The sequence below is a fragment of the Giraffa tippelskirchi genome, chromosome 2 (genome assembly GCF_054371585.1).
Source record: "Giraffa tippelskirchi isolate mGirTip1 chromosome 2, T2T-mGirTip1v1.2.pri, whole genome shotgun sequence".
Classification (NCBI taxonomy): domain Eukaryota; kingdom Metazoa; phylum Chordata; class Mammalia; order Artiodactyla; family Giraffidae; genus Giraffa; species Giraffa tippelskirchi.
The window spans coordinates 92098316-92112182 of NC_137276.1; the positions used below are offsets into that span (position 1 = coordinate 92098316).

At 39.7% G+C, this 13867-nt stretch overlaps 1 protein-coding gene across 6 annotated transcripts in view; it reads left to right on the top strand.

Moving 5' to 3' along the window:
* Nucleotides 1–13867, top strand: part of GK5 (glycerol kinase 5) — a 75748-nt gene that overhangs the window by 58093 nt on the left and 3788 nt on the right. For 4 of the 6 annotated variants that reach the window (XM_081569570.1, XM_081569567.1, XM_081569572.1 and 1 more), the window contains 4 exons: nt 4656–4750; nt 11706–11809; nt 12725–12784; nt 13374–13507. In XM_081569570.1, coding sequence (XP_081425696.1) covers nt 4656–4750; nt 11706–11809; nt 12725–12784; nt 13374–13507 — 393 coding nt within the window. Of the gene's footprint in view, nt 1–4655; nt 4751–11705; nt 11810–12724; nt 12785–13373; nt 13812–13867 lie in introns of those variants that run through there. The other 2 variants (XM_081569566.1, XM_081569571.1) reach the window with 2 other exon arrangements.

Consider the following 13867-nt stretch of genomic DNA (forward strand, 5'->3'; position numbering starts at 1 on the left):
ATAGTTCTGCTGTAATCCATCCAGGATTCCATCCAGGCTTCTTAGTTGCATTCAGTGGGAGAGACTGAGTGAAGTCTGCTTACTCCTAAAGACTTGCCATCAAGAAGCTCATAGGAGAACAGTTTAAGTAGAAGATGATTTAGAGAAATTCCTCAAGCAAGAACAGAATAACCAGTAAAGAATGTGAACAAACTAGATATTTTTTTCCCTGTTTCCTTGTCTGTCACCAAAATCTTTCCTCAAACCAGCCATTTAGTATAGTTTCCACATCTTGATTTTGAAAGTTAAACATTTGGAAATGATTTCTTACATATATATATTTCAAGAGCAGTATTTTCTTAATATATTAGTTTTTGAAGTGTTATCTGGACATTTTGAACAAATCAGTGTAACTTATAGATCTAATAACTGTCATTTTGAGTAAAATTTGCAATAATTATTGAGTGATTCATATTAATGTTAGTTTTATCACATGCATGCATGCTCAGTCATGTCCGACTTTGCGGCCCCATGGACCATAGCCCACCAAGGTCCTCTGTGCATGGGTTTTCCTAGTCAAAAATACTGGAGTGGGTTGCCATTTCCTTCTCTAGGGGACCTTCTCAGCCCAGGGATTGAACATGCATCTCCTGCATCTCCTGCATTGTAGTTTTATCATGCTGCTGCTGCTGCTGCTAAGTCGCTTCAGTCATGTCCGACTCTGTGCGACCCCATAGACGGCAGCCCACCAGGCTCTGCCGTCCCTGGGATTCTCCAGGCAAGAATACTGGAGTCGGTTGCCATTTCCTTCTCCAGTGCATGAAAGGGAAAAGTGAAAGTGAAGTTGCTCAGTCATGTCCGACTCTTAGCGACCCCATGGACTGTAGCCTCCCAGGCTCCTCCGTCCATGGGATTTTCCAGGCAAGAGTACTGGAGTGGGGTGCCATTGCCTTCTCCAAGTTTTATCATAAGTGTTCCTTAATCTTCTTGTCTTTAATAAATTTTTCATTATTACTGTGTAAGGCCAGCAATATTTATTATGACCAAGTCCTGATCCTTTTTATATGATCTATGCTGTCATTCTCACATGCTTATTCAGGAGTCACATTACAAACAAATATATCCAAATGGCCAGTGAAAAATATTTCAATTTCATTAGTTAACAGAGAAGTAAGAAATCAAGCTATTCTGCAATTCCAACTAATAATGAAAATGAAAACCATCAGTCAGTTCAGTTCAGTTGCTCAGTCATATCCAACCCTTGGCAATCCCATGAATCACAGCACGCCAGGCCTCCCTGTCCATCACCAACTCCCAGAGTTACCCAAACCCATGTCCATCGAGTCGGTGATGCCATCCAACCATCTCATCCTCTGTCGTTCCCTTCTCCTCCTGCCCCCAATCCTTCCCAGCATTAGGGTCTTTTCCAATGCGTCAACTCTTCGCATGAGGTGGCCAAAGTATTGGAGTTTCAGCTTCAACATCAGTCCTTCCAATGAACACCCAGGACTGATCTCCTTTAGGATGGACTGGTTGGATCTCCTTGCAGTCCAAGGGACTCTCAAGAGTCTTCTCCAACACCATACTTCAAAAGCATCAATTCTGCGGTGCTCAGCTTTCTTTATAATCCAACTCTCACATCCATACATGACCACTGGAAAAACCGTAGCCTTGACTAGATGGACCTTTGTTGGCAAAGTAATGTCTCTGCTTTTAAATATGCTATCTAGGTTGGTCATAACCTTCCTTCCAAGGAATAAGCGTCTTTTAATTTCATGGCTGCAATCACCATCAGCAGTGACTTTGGAGCCCCAAAAAATAAAGTCTGACACTATTTCCACTGTTTCCCCATCTATTTCCCATGAAGTGATAGGACCAGATGCCATGATCTTAGTTTTCTGAATGTGGAGGTTTAAGCCAACTTTTTTATTCTCCTCCTTCACCTCCATCAAGAGGCTTTCTCGTTCTTCTTCACTTTCTGCCATAAGGGTGGTGTCATCTGCATATCCGAGGTTCTTGATATTTCTCCTGGCAATCTTGATTCCAGCTTGTGTTTCTTCCAGCCCAGCGTTTCTCATGATGTACTCTGCATAGAAGTTAAATAAGCAGGGTGACAATATACAGCCTTGACATACTCCTTTTCCTGTTTGTAACCAGTCTGTTGTTCCATGTCCAGTTCTAACTGTTGCTTCCTGACCTGGATACAAGTTTCTCAAGAGACAGGTCAGATGGTCTGGTATTCCCATCTCTTTCAGAATTTTCAACAGTTTATTGTGATCCACACAGTCAAAGGCTTTGGCATAGTCAATAAAGCAGAAATAGATGTTTTTCTGGAACTCTCTTGCTTTTTCGATGATCCAGCAGATATTGGCAATTTGATCTCTGGTTCCTCTGCCTTTTCTAAATCCAGCTTGAACATCTTTAAGTTCACGTTTCACGTATTGCTGAAGCCTGGCTTGGAGAATTTTGAGCATTACTTTACTAGCAGGTGAGATGTGTGCAATTGTGTGGTAGTTTGAGCATTCTTTGGCATTGCCTTTCTTTGGGATTGGAATGAAAACTGACCTTTTCGAGTCCTGTGGCCACTGCTGAGTTTTCCATATTTGCTGGAATATTGAGTGCAGCACTTTCACAGCATCATCTTTGAGGATTTGAAATAGCTCAACTGGAATTCCATCACCTCCACTAGCTTTGTTCGTAGTGATGCTTTCTAAGGCCCACTTGACTGCACATTCCAGGATGTCTGGCTCTAGGTGAGTGATCACACCATCGTGATTATCTGGGTCGTGAAGATCTTTTTTGTACAGTTCTTCTGTGTATTCTTGCCACCTTTTCTTAATATCTTCTGCTTCTGTTAGGTCCATACCATTTCTGTCCTTTATCGAGCCCATCTTTGCATGAAATGTTCCCTTGGTATCTCTAATTTTCTTGAAGACATCTCTAGTCTTTCCCATTTTGTTGTTTGCCTCTATTTCTTTGCATTGATCACTGAGGAAGGCTTTCTTATCTCTCCTTGCTATTCTTTGGAACTCTGTATTCAGATGGGAATATCTTTCCTTTTCTCCTTTGCTTTTCACTTCCCTTCTTTTCCCAGCTATTTGTAAGGGCTCCTCAGACAGCCATTTTGATTTTTTGCATTTCTTTTCCATGGGGATGGTCTTGATCCCTGTCTCCTGTGCAATGTCACGAATCTCTGTCCATAGTTCATCAGGCACTCTATCAGATCTAGTCCCTTAAATCTATTTGTCACTTCCACTGTATAATCGTAAGGGATTTGATTTAGGTCATACCTGAATGGTCTAGTGGTTTTCCCTACTTTCTTCAATTTAAGTCTGAATTTGGCAATAAGGAGTTCATGATCTGAGCCACAGTCTGCTCCCAGTCTTGTTTTTGCCGATTGTATAGAGCTTCTCCATCTCTGGCTGCAAAGAATATAATCAATCTGATTTTGGTGTTGACCATCTGGTGATGTCCATGTGTAGAGTCTTCTCTTCTGATGTTGGAATAGGGTGTTTGCTATGACCAGTGCATTCTCTTGGCAAAACTCCATTGGCCTTTCTATGTCTATGAAAACCATAGACAGTGTCAATTGTTATTAAGAATATAGAGTTATTGGAACTCTCATATGGCTGACAGGAGGCTTAAATTGGTTTAAAATAAAAAACACCCACTTTGGAAAATGATTTGGCAATGTCTGCTAAAGCTAGTGTAAACGTGAAAATCCTAGGACTCGCAGTTCCATCCCTTGGTATATAACAACCAGAAATATGTACATATACTTACCATAAGGAAGGTACATGTGTATTCAAAGTGGCCTGTTTATATTAGCCAAAAACTGGAAACTACCTATATGTGTATACATCAGCTGTAGAATAGTTGAATGAATTGTGTTTAATGAGAATGTAATATGATACAGCTATGAGAATGAGTGAAGTACAGCTGCTTGTAACAAAATGAAGGAAGCTCACAAGCGTGTTGTTGAACAAAAGCAATTGGTATCTTGATATTGGTGTTGGCCTCCTGAGTGAATCCACACTGAAAATTCTTCTAGCTGTATACTTAGGACCTGTTTGTCTTCCTGTGTTCATCTTCCTATATTATATACTTCAGTAAAAAAGTGTACTAAATTAGATCTTGATTTATTTTTGTTTGTTTTATAAAGGTTGACTTTGAGTATATATATTACCGGCCCTTTATAGAACTCATTAGATAGAATAGTTTTTCAGTTGACTGTCTTAGTTGTTATAGGTTAATATGGTTGACTGTTCTAGTCATTATAGTAGCTGACCTTTTCATCAGAAAGCTAGAATGAGTGTTATCTTTAGGAGAATATTGTTTTTAATGCCAAAAAACACATAGAATTGATTTTTAATCAGCCCAAATATATTTAAATGAAAAACTAAGGCCGGCTCATACAAAGCCCATCTAAGAGGGTCCTCTGTTTCTCTTACTCCTTCCTTGGGCTGTAAACCTTTGCAGTGGGAGAACCCACATAACCCTAGAGCTGCTTGCCTTTTTGTTGACCCTTTTAAGTGAGCAACCTTTCACATAATATTTGTAATACATGTTGATGCAGGTGAATACTAGTCATGTAGCATAATTCTATTTGTCCCTCCCCAACCTCTTCGTTTTGTTTTAGGGTTTTTTGTTGTTGTTGTTTGTTCTTGTTTTTGCAGATCTGTTCACAGATGCTGCTGAAACTGAAAAAATGGCCAAAAGCTTGGAAGATTCTGAAGGAGTTTATTTTGTTCCATCCTTCAGTGGATTGCAGGTATTTTTTTAAAAGTTAATTGCAATTACAAACATTTCCCTTTTTTGTTGTTTTGCTGTTTAGTTGCTCATTCATGTCTGACTCTTTTGTAGCCCCTGGACTGTAGCCCATTAGGCTCCTCAGTCCATGGGATTATACTGGAGTGGGTTGCCATTTCCTCCCCCACAGGATCTTCCCACCCCAGGGATTGAACTCGCGTATCAGTGTTTCCTGCATTGCAGGCATATTCTTTATTGCGGAGCCACCTGGGAAGCCCCTTCCCTCTTCTTACTCACACTTAATATTATATATCTGCCATTCCCTTACCTGAAACTGTGAGCACTGAACAGAACTAAGGGGAAAAAGGTACTTTCTAGGGCTAAGAAGTTGTATTTTTTCTTTAATGATTATCAAGCTTTAAGTTTGTTACAGTGTGTTTTTTTAAAAACAGTGTTTTATTTCATTTTTATTTTTGGCTGCACCATGTTGCATGCAGGATCTCAGTTCCCCAGCCAGCGTTGAACCTGTGCCCCCTGCATTGGGAGCACAGTCTATATCACTGGACCATCAGGGAAATCCCAGAAGTTGTGTTTTGATCTGGCATGAATTCCACAAGAGGGAAGAGCAAATTCTCCTGGCTTCTGCTCAGAACTCCATCTCTGTGGAAACTAAAAGTTGGCAGGTTTATTATAGAACTTTTGCATAAGACCCATAGTTACTTTATCATGACCAAAAATAGCCGTTTCTCAGTGGGGGAAAATAGATCAGTAAATTGGCATTCTTTACTTAGAGGAGGTATACCACTGAGAATTAGAAAAGTAATATTAAGGTATATACTACAGCAATATTTTTCAGTTGTTTATAAGTTTCATTAACTTAAAAAAAAAAATCAGAATTTATTTTGGTTAATTGTTGTGGTGTGGGATGTTGGTTACTTTGCCTAACTAAAAAGTGAACTCAGTAAAAGGCTTGATTTTATAATATTTAATTTCGTATTTAATTGAAAGATCTGTGATACTGTCTCTAATTTCAGCATATGTTACAAAGACTTTTAAAAACTATTTCCAGGTGTAGTATTATATAAACAAAATTCCTTTTGGGGGTGGGGAGGTGGAGTTAGTCCTTTTAATACTCATCTAAATCTCTCCATTAAATATTTTCTCTTTCTAAAAATAAAAATTTCTCCTCCTTCTAGCCTATTCCATACTGAAGCAATCAGTTACAAGAAACCCCAAATTTAAAAGTTTGGATGGGGACTCCTTTGTCAGCCCAGTGGTTAAGACTCCCCACTTCCCGTGTGAGGGGCATGGGTTCAATCCCTGACGGGGAAACTAATATCCCGCATGCCATGCATCATAGCCCAGAAAACATAAAACAAAACAAAATAAAAGTTTGGATAATATAATGTAGAACCTGGTGAAAAAGAATTAGATAGAATTAGATCAGGGTAGTTTTAAATCCCTAAAAATACCATATTTTCAAACTAGAGTTTTAAACGAGCATTATTTTAATATCTATGATAATTTCCTTCTGTATACTTTATCCTAAAAGACTAAGAGGTTATAGACTACACATAGAGATTGCACTGCATCTTCTTCAGAGCAATGCGAGGCACCTGACGATCATCGATGCCAGGACAGGGAGTGCAGAATATTTGTCTGATTGAGGTTTGAGGGGGAAGGTTAGATGAGTTGTCATCAGCAAAGGGAGGGTGTAATTAGTTGACTGTGGATCCTTCCCTTTTTGAAAAACATGCTGTGGGACCTTGCTGTGACTCTGTCTTGGCAGCTCTGTCTTTAACTTCTCTACCCGCAGCACTGTTTATAGTAGCCAGGACATGGAAGCAACCTAGATGTCCATCAGCAGACGAATGGATAAGGAAGCTGTGGTACATATACACAATGGAATATTACTCAGCCATTAAAAAGAATACATTTGAATCAGTTCTATTGAGATGGATGAAACTGGAGCCCATTATACAGAGTGAAGTAAGCCAGAAAGAAAAACACCAATACAGTATACTAATGCATATATATGGAATTTAAAAGATGGTAGCGATAACCCTATATGCGAGACAGAATAAGAGACACAGATGCATAGAACAGTCTTATGGACTCTGAGGGAGAAGGTGAGCGTGGGACGTTCTGAGAGAATAGCACTGAAACATGTATATTATCATATGTGAAACAGAACACCGTTCCAGGTTCGATGCATGAGACAAATGCTCAGGGCTGGGGCAATGGGATGACCCAGAGGGATGGGAGGGGAAAGGAGGTGGGAGGGGGGTTCAGGATGAGGAACACATGTGAACCCATGGCTGATTCATGTCAATGTATGGCAAAAACCACTACAATATTGTAAAGTAATTAGCCCCCAACTAAAATAAATAGATTAAAAAAAAAAAACTTCTCTACCAACTCATATCCCTGTAAAAATAATTTGAAAAATATAATTAAAAACCCCAAAGTAACGTTAGAGTCCTAAAGATTAGACAACACTATCACTCATATGGTTTTTAATTTTGTGTTGCTCACAGAGTATCCCTGTCCTGCCATGCGTGTAACCTGGCCATGTGTTGAGGTGGGGTGGGGGAGGGCCACAGGACAGTTATTTCCTAATGTAAAATGAAACTCTGAATTGGAAACTGAAAGTTAATTCAAACAACAATAGTGCGTTGATACTAAGCTGTTCAGAAGATAGTGGGGAGATCACTTATAAGCTGCTAGCATCAACAACTATTGAAAATGCAGGCTAGGAGAATGGAAGGAAGGAAGGGTCATATATCTGTGATACTGCCTTTGATTTTAGAATACTGTTACAGCTGCAGATAGTGGAAGGCAGGATATTAAAGGCTCCTAATAATCTCAGTGGTGTCAGCTGAGAAAGGGGCATTGGAGGAACTTCAAGGACAGATGAACTTGTAGGACAGCCACAGTAGGGAATGGGCCAGAGGGGCTAGAGCGTGGGGTTGTACACTGGGTGGCATCAATTGGTGCAGCCACTGTGGCTTTGTCTAGGGAGGGGGATGCTAAACTAGAGCATCCCTCACAGGTATCAGAGGCAAGTATCAGTCATCATCTGCTTGATGCTAAAGTTACTGTGACAGCAGCTGTACATAGTAGGGTGGACAGGACCTTGAGCTAAGTGCCAGTCTTCAGCAGATGAGTAGGCACTCTCCAATGAGGGTTCTTAGGTTTGCAAGGAACGGGCTTGCTCACCTCCACTCCCCCAAGAGGAGCTGTCTATCCACACACTCCTGAGCATTGGGAATGGAGAGGAGTTAGTAGCTGACTTGGTAATTCTCAGTGTTTTCTCTGTGGTTTCTGCCTGTCTGTGGTTCTGCTTTTTTCTTCTCCTTACCAGCTTTGCTCTGTACCGTTTCTTCCTCATAGCTTCTGTTTATTGTCATTCATATCCTTCAACTTTCTGCCTTTTCACAGTTTGGAAATAAACACAGCCTTCTTCCACCTTGTGCATCCTTTTCCCATCAGCTCCCCCTGAAGAGTTTCCTTGTTCACATTTCCAGGGGAGGAATCTGATTGAGCTACCTTGTGTTTTCAAGGTTTGGTAGACTTTGAGTCAGTTGTGTTCACGCCCTGCAGTTGTGATGCTAGCAGTGGGACTGGGGCTTGAAACACGGCTGCTTTAGACAAGGATTCAAGTGGTTTGCTGAGACCTCCTCTCCCTGTGGCCAGCAGAGGCTGTGAACTCCCCCTCTAGTTCTGTGATGACTGGGGTGTCTGAGCCATGGAAAGGTAAAGGGAGATAAAGCATGATGGATACAGACCTTAGCAAACACTGACAGCAGAGGTATAGTGGCCGACGGTGGTCATGGGGGACTAGAACAGTGTCCTCCTGATGCTGGGAGTATGGAAGCCTGAGGACCTGCCACTGAAAGGCTGTGGTTGAAGCCATTTGTCCAGCCCAGAGTCAGGCTTGTTAGAGCAACCAACCACAAAATCAGTGGAAGACACATCTCAGAGTTACTTAAGGGTTAGGGGAGTTGATTTGCAATGGAAGGAAATCTTGAGAAAGCATAGTGAAAGAGTTATGAAGAAATTGAGTAGTAGTTGGAAGGATTTGACTAAGAAATGACAAGTAAAATTAAAATTGTGGGAGGACTTCCCTGGTGCTCCAGGGATTTGGACTTCACCTTGCAGTGCAGAGTGTGTGGGTCTGAACCCTGGTCAGGGGACTAAGATGCTACATGCCTCACTGGCCATAAAAAAACCAGGACATAAATATTAGAAGCAATATTGTAACACATCAATAAAGACTTTAAAAATGGTCCTCATCAAAAATAAATAAATAAATAAACTAAAAATTGTAGTGGCAGCTAACCTGTGAATATGTACTGTGTCTCGGGCACTGTCATAAATTCTTCACATGTGTTGTCTTATTTAATGCTCAGTAACTCAATAAGGTGGAAAACACTTGCATCATTCCATTCTGAAGCTGAGAAAACTGAGATTTGGAGCCATTCTGTCACTTGACAGACAAAGATTCTTTAAACAAGAATCCTTGTCTAAAGCGGCCATGTTTCAGGCCCCAGACTGGCAGCCTCACACAGCCAGTGAGTGACACAGCTAGCTTTTAGGACTCTGAAGTCCAGGTTCTTAACTACTCTGCCAGGCTGTTTTCTGGTGTAGCATAAAATATTCTTATAATGCTAAGACAACTAGAGCCAGAGGAACTTACTTTTATGGTCTAGATTGACAAGGATAAGAGGCATGGTGGCATGAACCATCCTGCAAGCCCCCAGGAAATTAGGATGAAGTTCTGCCGGGGACAAGGGCCTGCTGGGGCAGGTAGTCTGTGCCCCAGGCAGGAGTCTGCTGGTTTTGCTCAGGGAACCACACAGAACTTTGCTGAGTCCTGTTGTTCCTAGTCTGTTCATGGTTCTGGAGAGCTCCCTTGATGGGCTTGGCAGTGATAGATTGGAGGTATGGCTGGAGGCTGTCCACCCTGGCAAGATGTGATCAGGCCTTTTAAAAGGACCTTGATTTTCCTGTTTTATTATCCCAAAGAGAGATTTACTTAGATTAACAAATGCAGGGACTTAACCTGTAAAGAAATTTTTAGGTTTCTATGGAATTTATAACCCCTCAAGTTGGCTTATTACTAATGGTAAAATATGTCCATAGCTATTTGTACAAAAGTGATTTCAGGCTGGTTCTATCAAGATTTTATGTGGTATATTGGAAGAAGTCATTTTTATGCAGGAAAAAAACCATAGCAAAGGAATTCCCTGACAGTCCAGGGAAATTTCACTGTCAGGGGGTAGGTTCAGTCCCTGGTGGGGGAACTAAAATCCCACAAGCCACGTGGTGTGCCCAAAATATAAAAATAAAAAAATAGCATACTGTGCTGTACTTGGTCGCTCAGTTGTGTCCAACTCTTTGCGACCCCATGGACTGTAGCCCACCAGGCTCTTCTGTCCATGGGGATTCTCCAGGCAAGAATACTGGAGTGGGTTGCCATGTCCTTCTCTAGGAGGTCTTCCCAACCCAGGGATCGAACCCAGGTCTCCCACATTGAAGGCGGATTTTTTACCGTCTCAGCCACCAGGGAAGCCCTAGCATACTACTAGGGACTAATTGAACTGGTTGAGTCTGACCCATCTTAGTTTTACCGGGTTCTGTCATTTGGTATATAGACCAGCTTTACTGTATGTCCACTTTTACTGTGTAAATCACCAAAAGGTATTAATGATTGTGGAAAATTATCAAAATAAAATCACAGGAGGAGGAACATCTAGGTCATGGTAAAGATAAGACGTAAAGCAGAATTTCTTTAGTTGAGACATTAGGAAAAATATTGTTTGTTCGTGGATTCAGCAGATGTGTATTGATCCCTTGTGGGGGGCCAGGTGCAGTGCCAGGCCCCAGAGATACATGTGAACACATCAGCTGAGTTTCTGCCTGTGATGCTAACAGGGTAGCGGGGAAGGTGAAGTTTCAACAAACACAGATACATGTGATGATAAACTATGGCACGTGATATGATGAGGAGTTACAGGATTCCATAAAAAATGAGTAGTGGGGGACCTGATCTAGTCTCTGAGATTAGAAGTTTTCCCAGAGGAAGCTGAGCCAAATTGTGGAAGGGGAGTAGGATTAACTAGTAGAAGGTGTGGTAGAAAGTTTTCCAGGTAAAGATGTGTCAGGCCCTGAAGTTAGAAGGTGCTTCTGGGCACCATTATTTCCTGACAGCCCCAGCCTGCCCTCTATCATGACCTTGTGTAGGTGTGTTGGAACTGTTCTGCCTGTTTCCTTCAGAGATGGCAAGCCCTGACAGGGAACTTTGTGTTTCAGTTTCCTGTCTCAGAATCGTCTTGCATTTCTGGCGATGCAAAGATGAGTATAAACTTCATGTGATGAAAGCATAATTCCAGCTCAAGATTATGGTCTTTTCAAGGCAAATGTTAGGTTGAGTCATTTCTGATGTTAGTCAATAATACCACGTAAGCTAAGAAATATAGTTTAGTTTGAAAGTCTGACACTATATTGGCTATAAATTACGACACTGAAAAACACATTTTTTGCATTGTAGTTTTTTTGAAGTCTTAGTATCTTCAAAAAGCCTTTCTACTTAGTAGACAATTTCAGTGTAAACACTTTACAGTAGGAGAAAAGGCGAAATACTAGCATTGCTTTTCATTTTCCTCATGTATCTAGCTAGGGATTTCATAATTTATTACTCTGGGCTTCAAACCCTTTTCTTTGTACAGGTGCAAACAGAATATCCGACTTACAAATCTAGTATCTGTGACTCAAGCTTGCTTAAGTCCTATCAAAAAGTAATTTGAATAATTGACATAATTTGGGGGCTATCGTTTATATTAAAACTGTCTCTAAATACGCATTCTTTTTTTCCTAAAATGGCTATATTTTTATTGTTTTAATATAGTATACTTTCAAGTCTATAGATATAATTTAGAGCAATAATTATATATTCTTGCTGTCTCTTGCTTTAGGCTCCATTAAATGACCCCTGTGCTTGTGCCTCTTTTATGGGTTTGAAGCCTTCCACCAATAAATACCACCTTGTTCGAGCAATATTGGAGTCTATAGCTTTCAGGTACCAGAGCCTGCCCTAAACTACCCCCTCCTCATACAGTATTGCTATTTCCTTTTATTAATTTCTACTAAACTAAATTAAAATTTTTCTTAATTTTAACTCTTTATACCTTTAGTTTAATTCATACTGTATGTGGCCCAGCTAGCTCAGTCAGTAGAGCATGAGACTCTTAATTCATGCTATATGATATAATCTGTTCTTATTGCTCTTTGCTATTTTTCTGCATCTCTTTTTTTCCCACAATTAATAGTACCAGTACCACTTTAGATTTGATATCTGAAAATTGAATGATTTTTAAAATATACAATTTATTATGAATAAAAAATTCAAAATTTGGACTTTGAAAAGTTTCTGTTTTCTCATTCATGAGGGAGAATTCTAACTAATAATGCTGCTGTGGTACTCAAAGATTGACTCACCAAGATTATTCTTTCTGTATATTCCCTTTGGTCTTTTTATTATGGGTCAGGTGTAGCTTATTAAAATTAAGAATGCAGCTGTCATAAATGGATCTAGTGGAACAGTTGTAATGTTTACATTTTCTGATTATAAAATCATTATTTTTTATATTTTATGATTTTTTAAAAATGCCATTTATGGTGTGTCATCCATACCTATTAAATGGATACTTGCTTTACATTTGTATTTGCAAGAATGGTACTAGATTAAATTCAGTTCTGAAAGAAAAAGTATGTTCTCTTGTATCAGAGTGAAAAACAGAAGGCCCTGAATCTCTTGCTTATTTGAGCATCTGTTATTGATGTCCAGTTAGCATAATATATTTAATGTTTTCTTTTGCATATTTTATAAATATCATGTAAATAAAACCACAGTTTTTACTATTCTAGATTGGAAAAAATAGAGAATTATTATGATATGAATTGCCTCTAAGTAGTTTCTTTGTTTTTTAACTAGAAACAAACAGTTATATGAGATGATGCAGAAAGAGATCCATATTCCTGTAAGAAAAATCCGGTATGTACACTTTGTTGCTAAGAGATTTCATTAGAAATTAGAAATCAGTGCTAGCTGCTATTGGTATTTCCATCATTATGATTATTCAGGATTTCGAAAAGAACTTATGCTTACCTTCTTTGCAATGAAATTCTTGGTCATAGGAATCTGGAGAGGACGGAAAGCTAATTTTGGATTTAAGGAAAATATAGACCAATATGGAATTTGAGAGGCTCTTAGCACCTATATGTATATTATAAAAGTCTTTAATGTTTCTTTTTTGAGTGTGTGGGTATCCTTTTGTTGTGGAAGCTTCATGTATTTTTTGCCAGAACATCCAAATGAATTTTTATGTTAGCTTAGTTCACTTGGCCACTAGTCCCAGGACAAGCCGGGCAGGTGGGAAAATTGATAGCAGGAACAAGCAAAATGTTTAAAAATTGTGATCTTCAGGTCAATGCTAAGTGATATAATTTTGGAATTAAAAAGTTAAACTTTAAAAATAAAATCAAGGATCTAAACAAAAATGTGTGGATCTTTCTTAAAAAGAATAATAATTTTTTTATGCTTTTGTTACAGTAATTTATCTCCAATATCTTGCTCCCCACAGGGCAGATGGAGGAGTTTGTAAGAACAGTTTTGTTATGCAGATGACTTCAGACCTGATTAATGAGACTATAGACAGACCCGTCCACGTTGATATGTCATGCTTAGGTGCAGCTTCTCTAGCTGGCCTTGCTGTTGGTATGTGTGGGTTTTATGAAAATGAGAGCTGTCTTGCAAAACCATTTCTTACAGATAGCATTTCTTCTCTCAAAGCACAAAATTACACCAAAGATCTGGAAAGCCTTGGCGGCCATATACTCCATACATGCATTCCCTTCACTCATAACATACTCCTATGACCCATACTCTTCTATGTTGGGTCTAGCTGCACCTCTTCCATTCTTGCTGCTCTCCTTCAGGGAGAAGTATGAGGCCAGGAAAATTAATTCTCAACTGCTCTGGTCTTTAGCGTTGAAGTCTCTGGGTAAACTTTCTGATTAGACAAGCTTGTCTTTGGCATTATTGTTGTTTAGCTGCTAAGTCCTACCCAACTCTTTT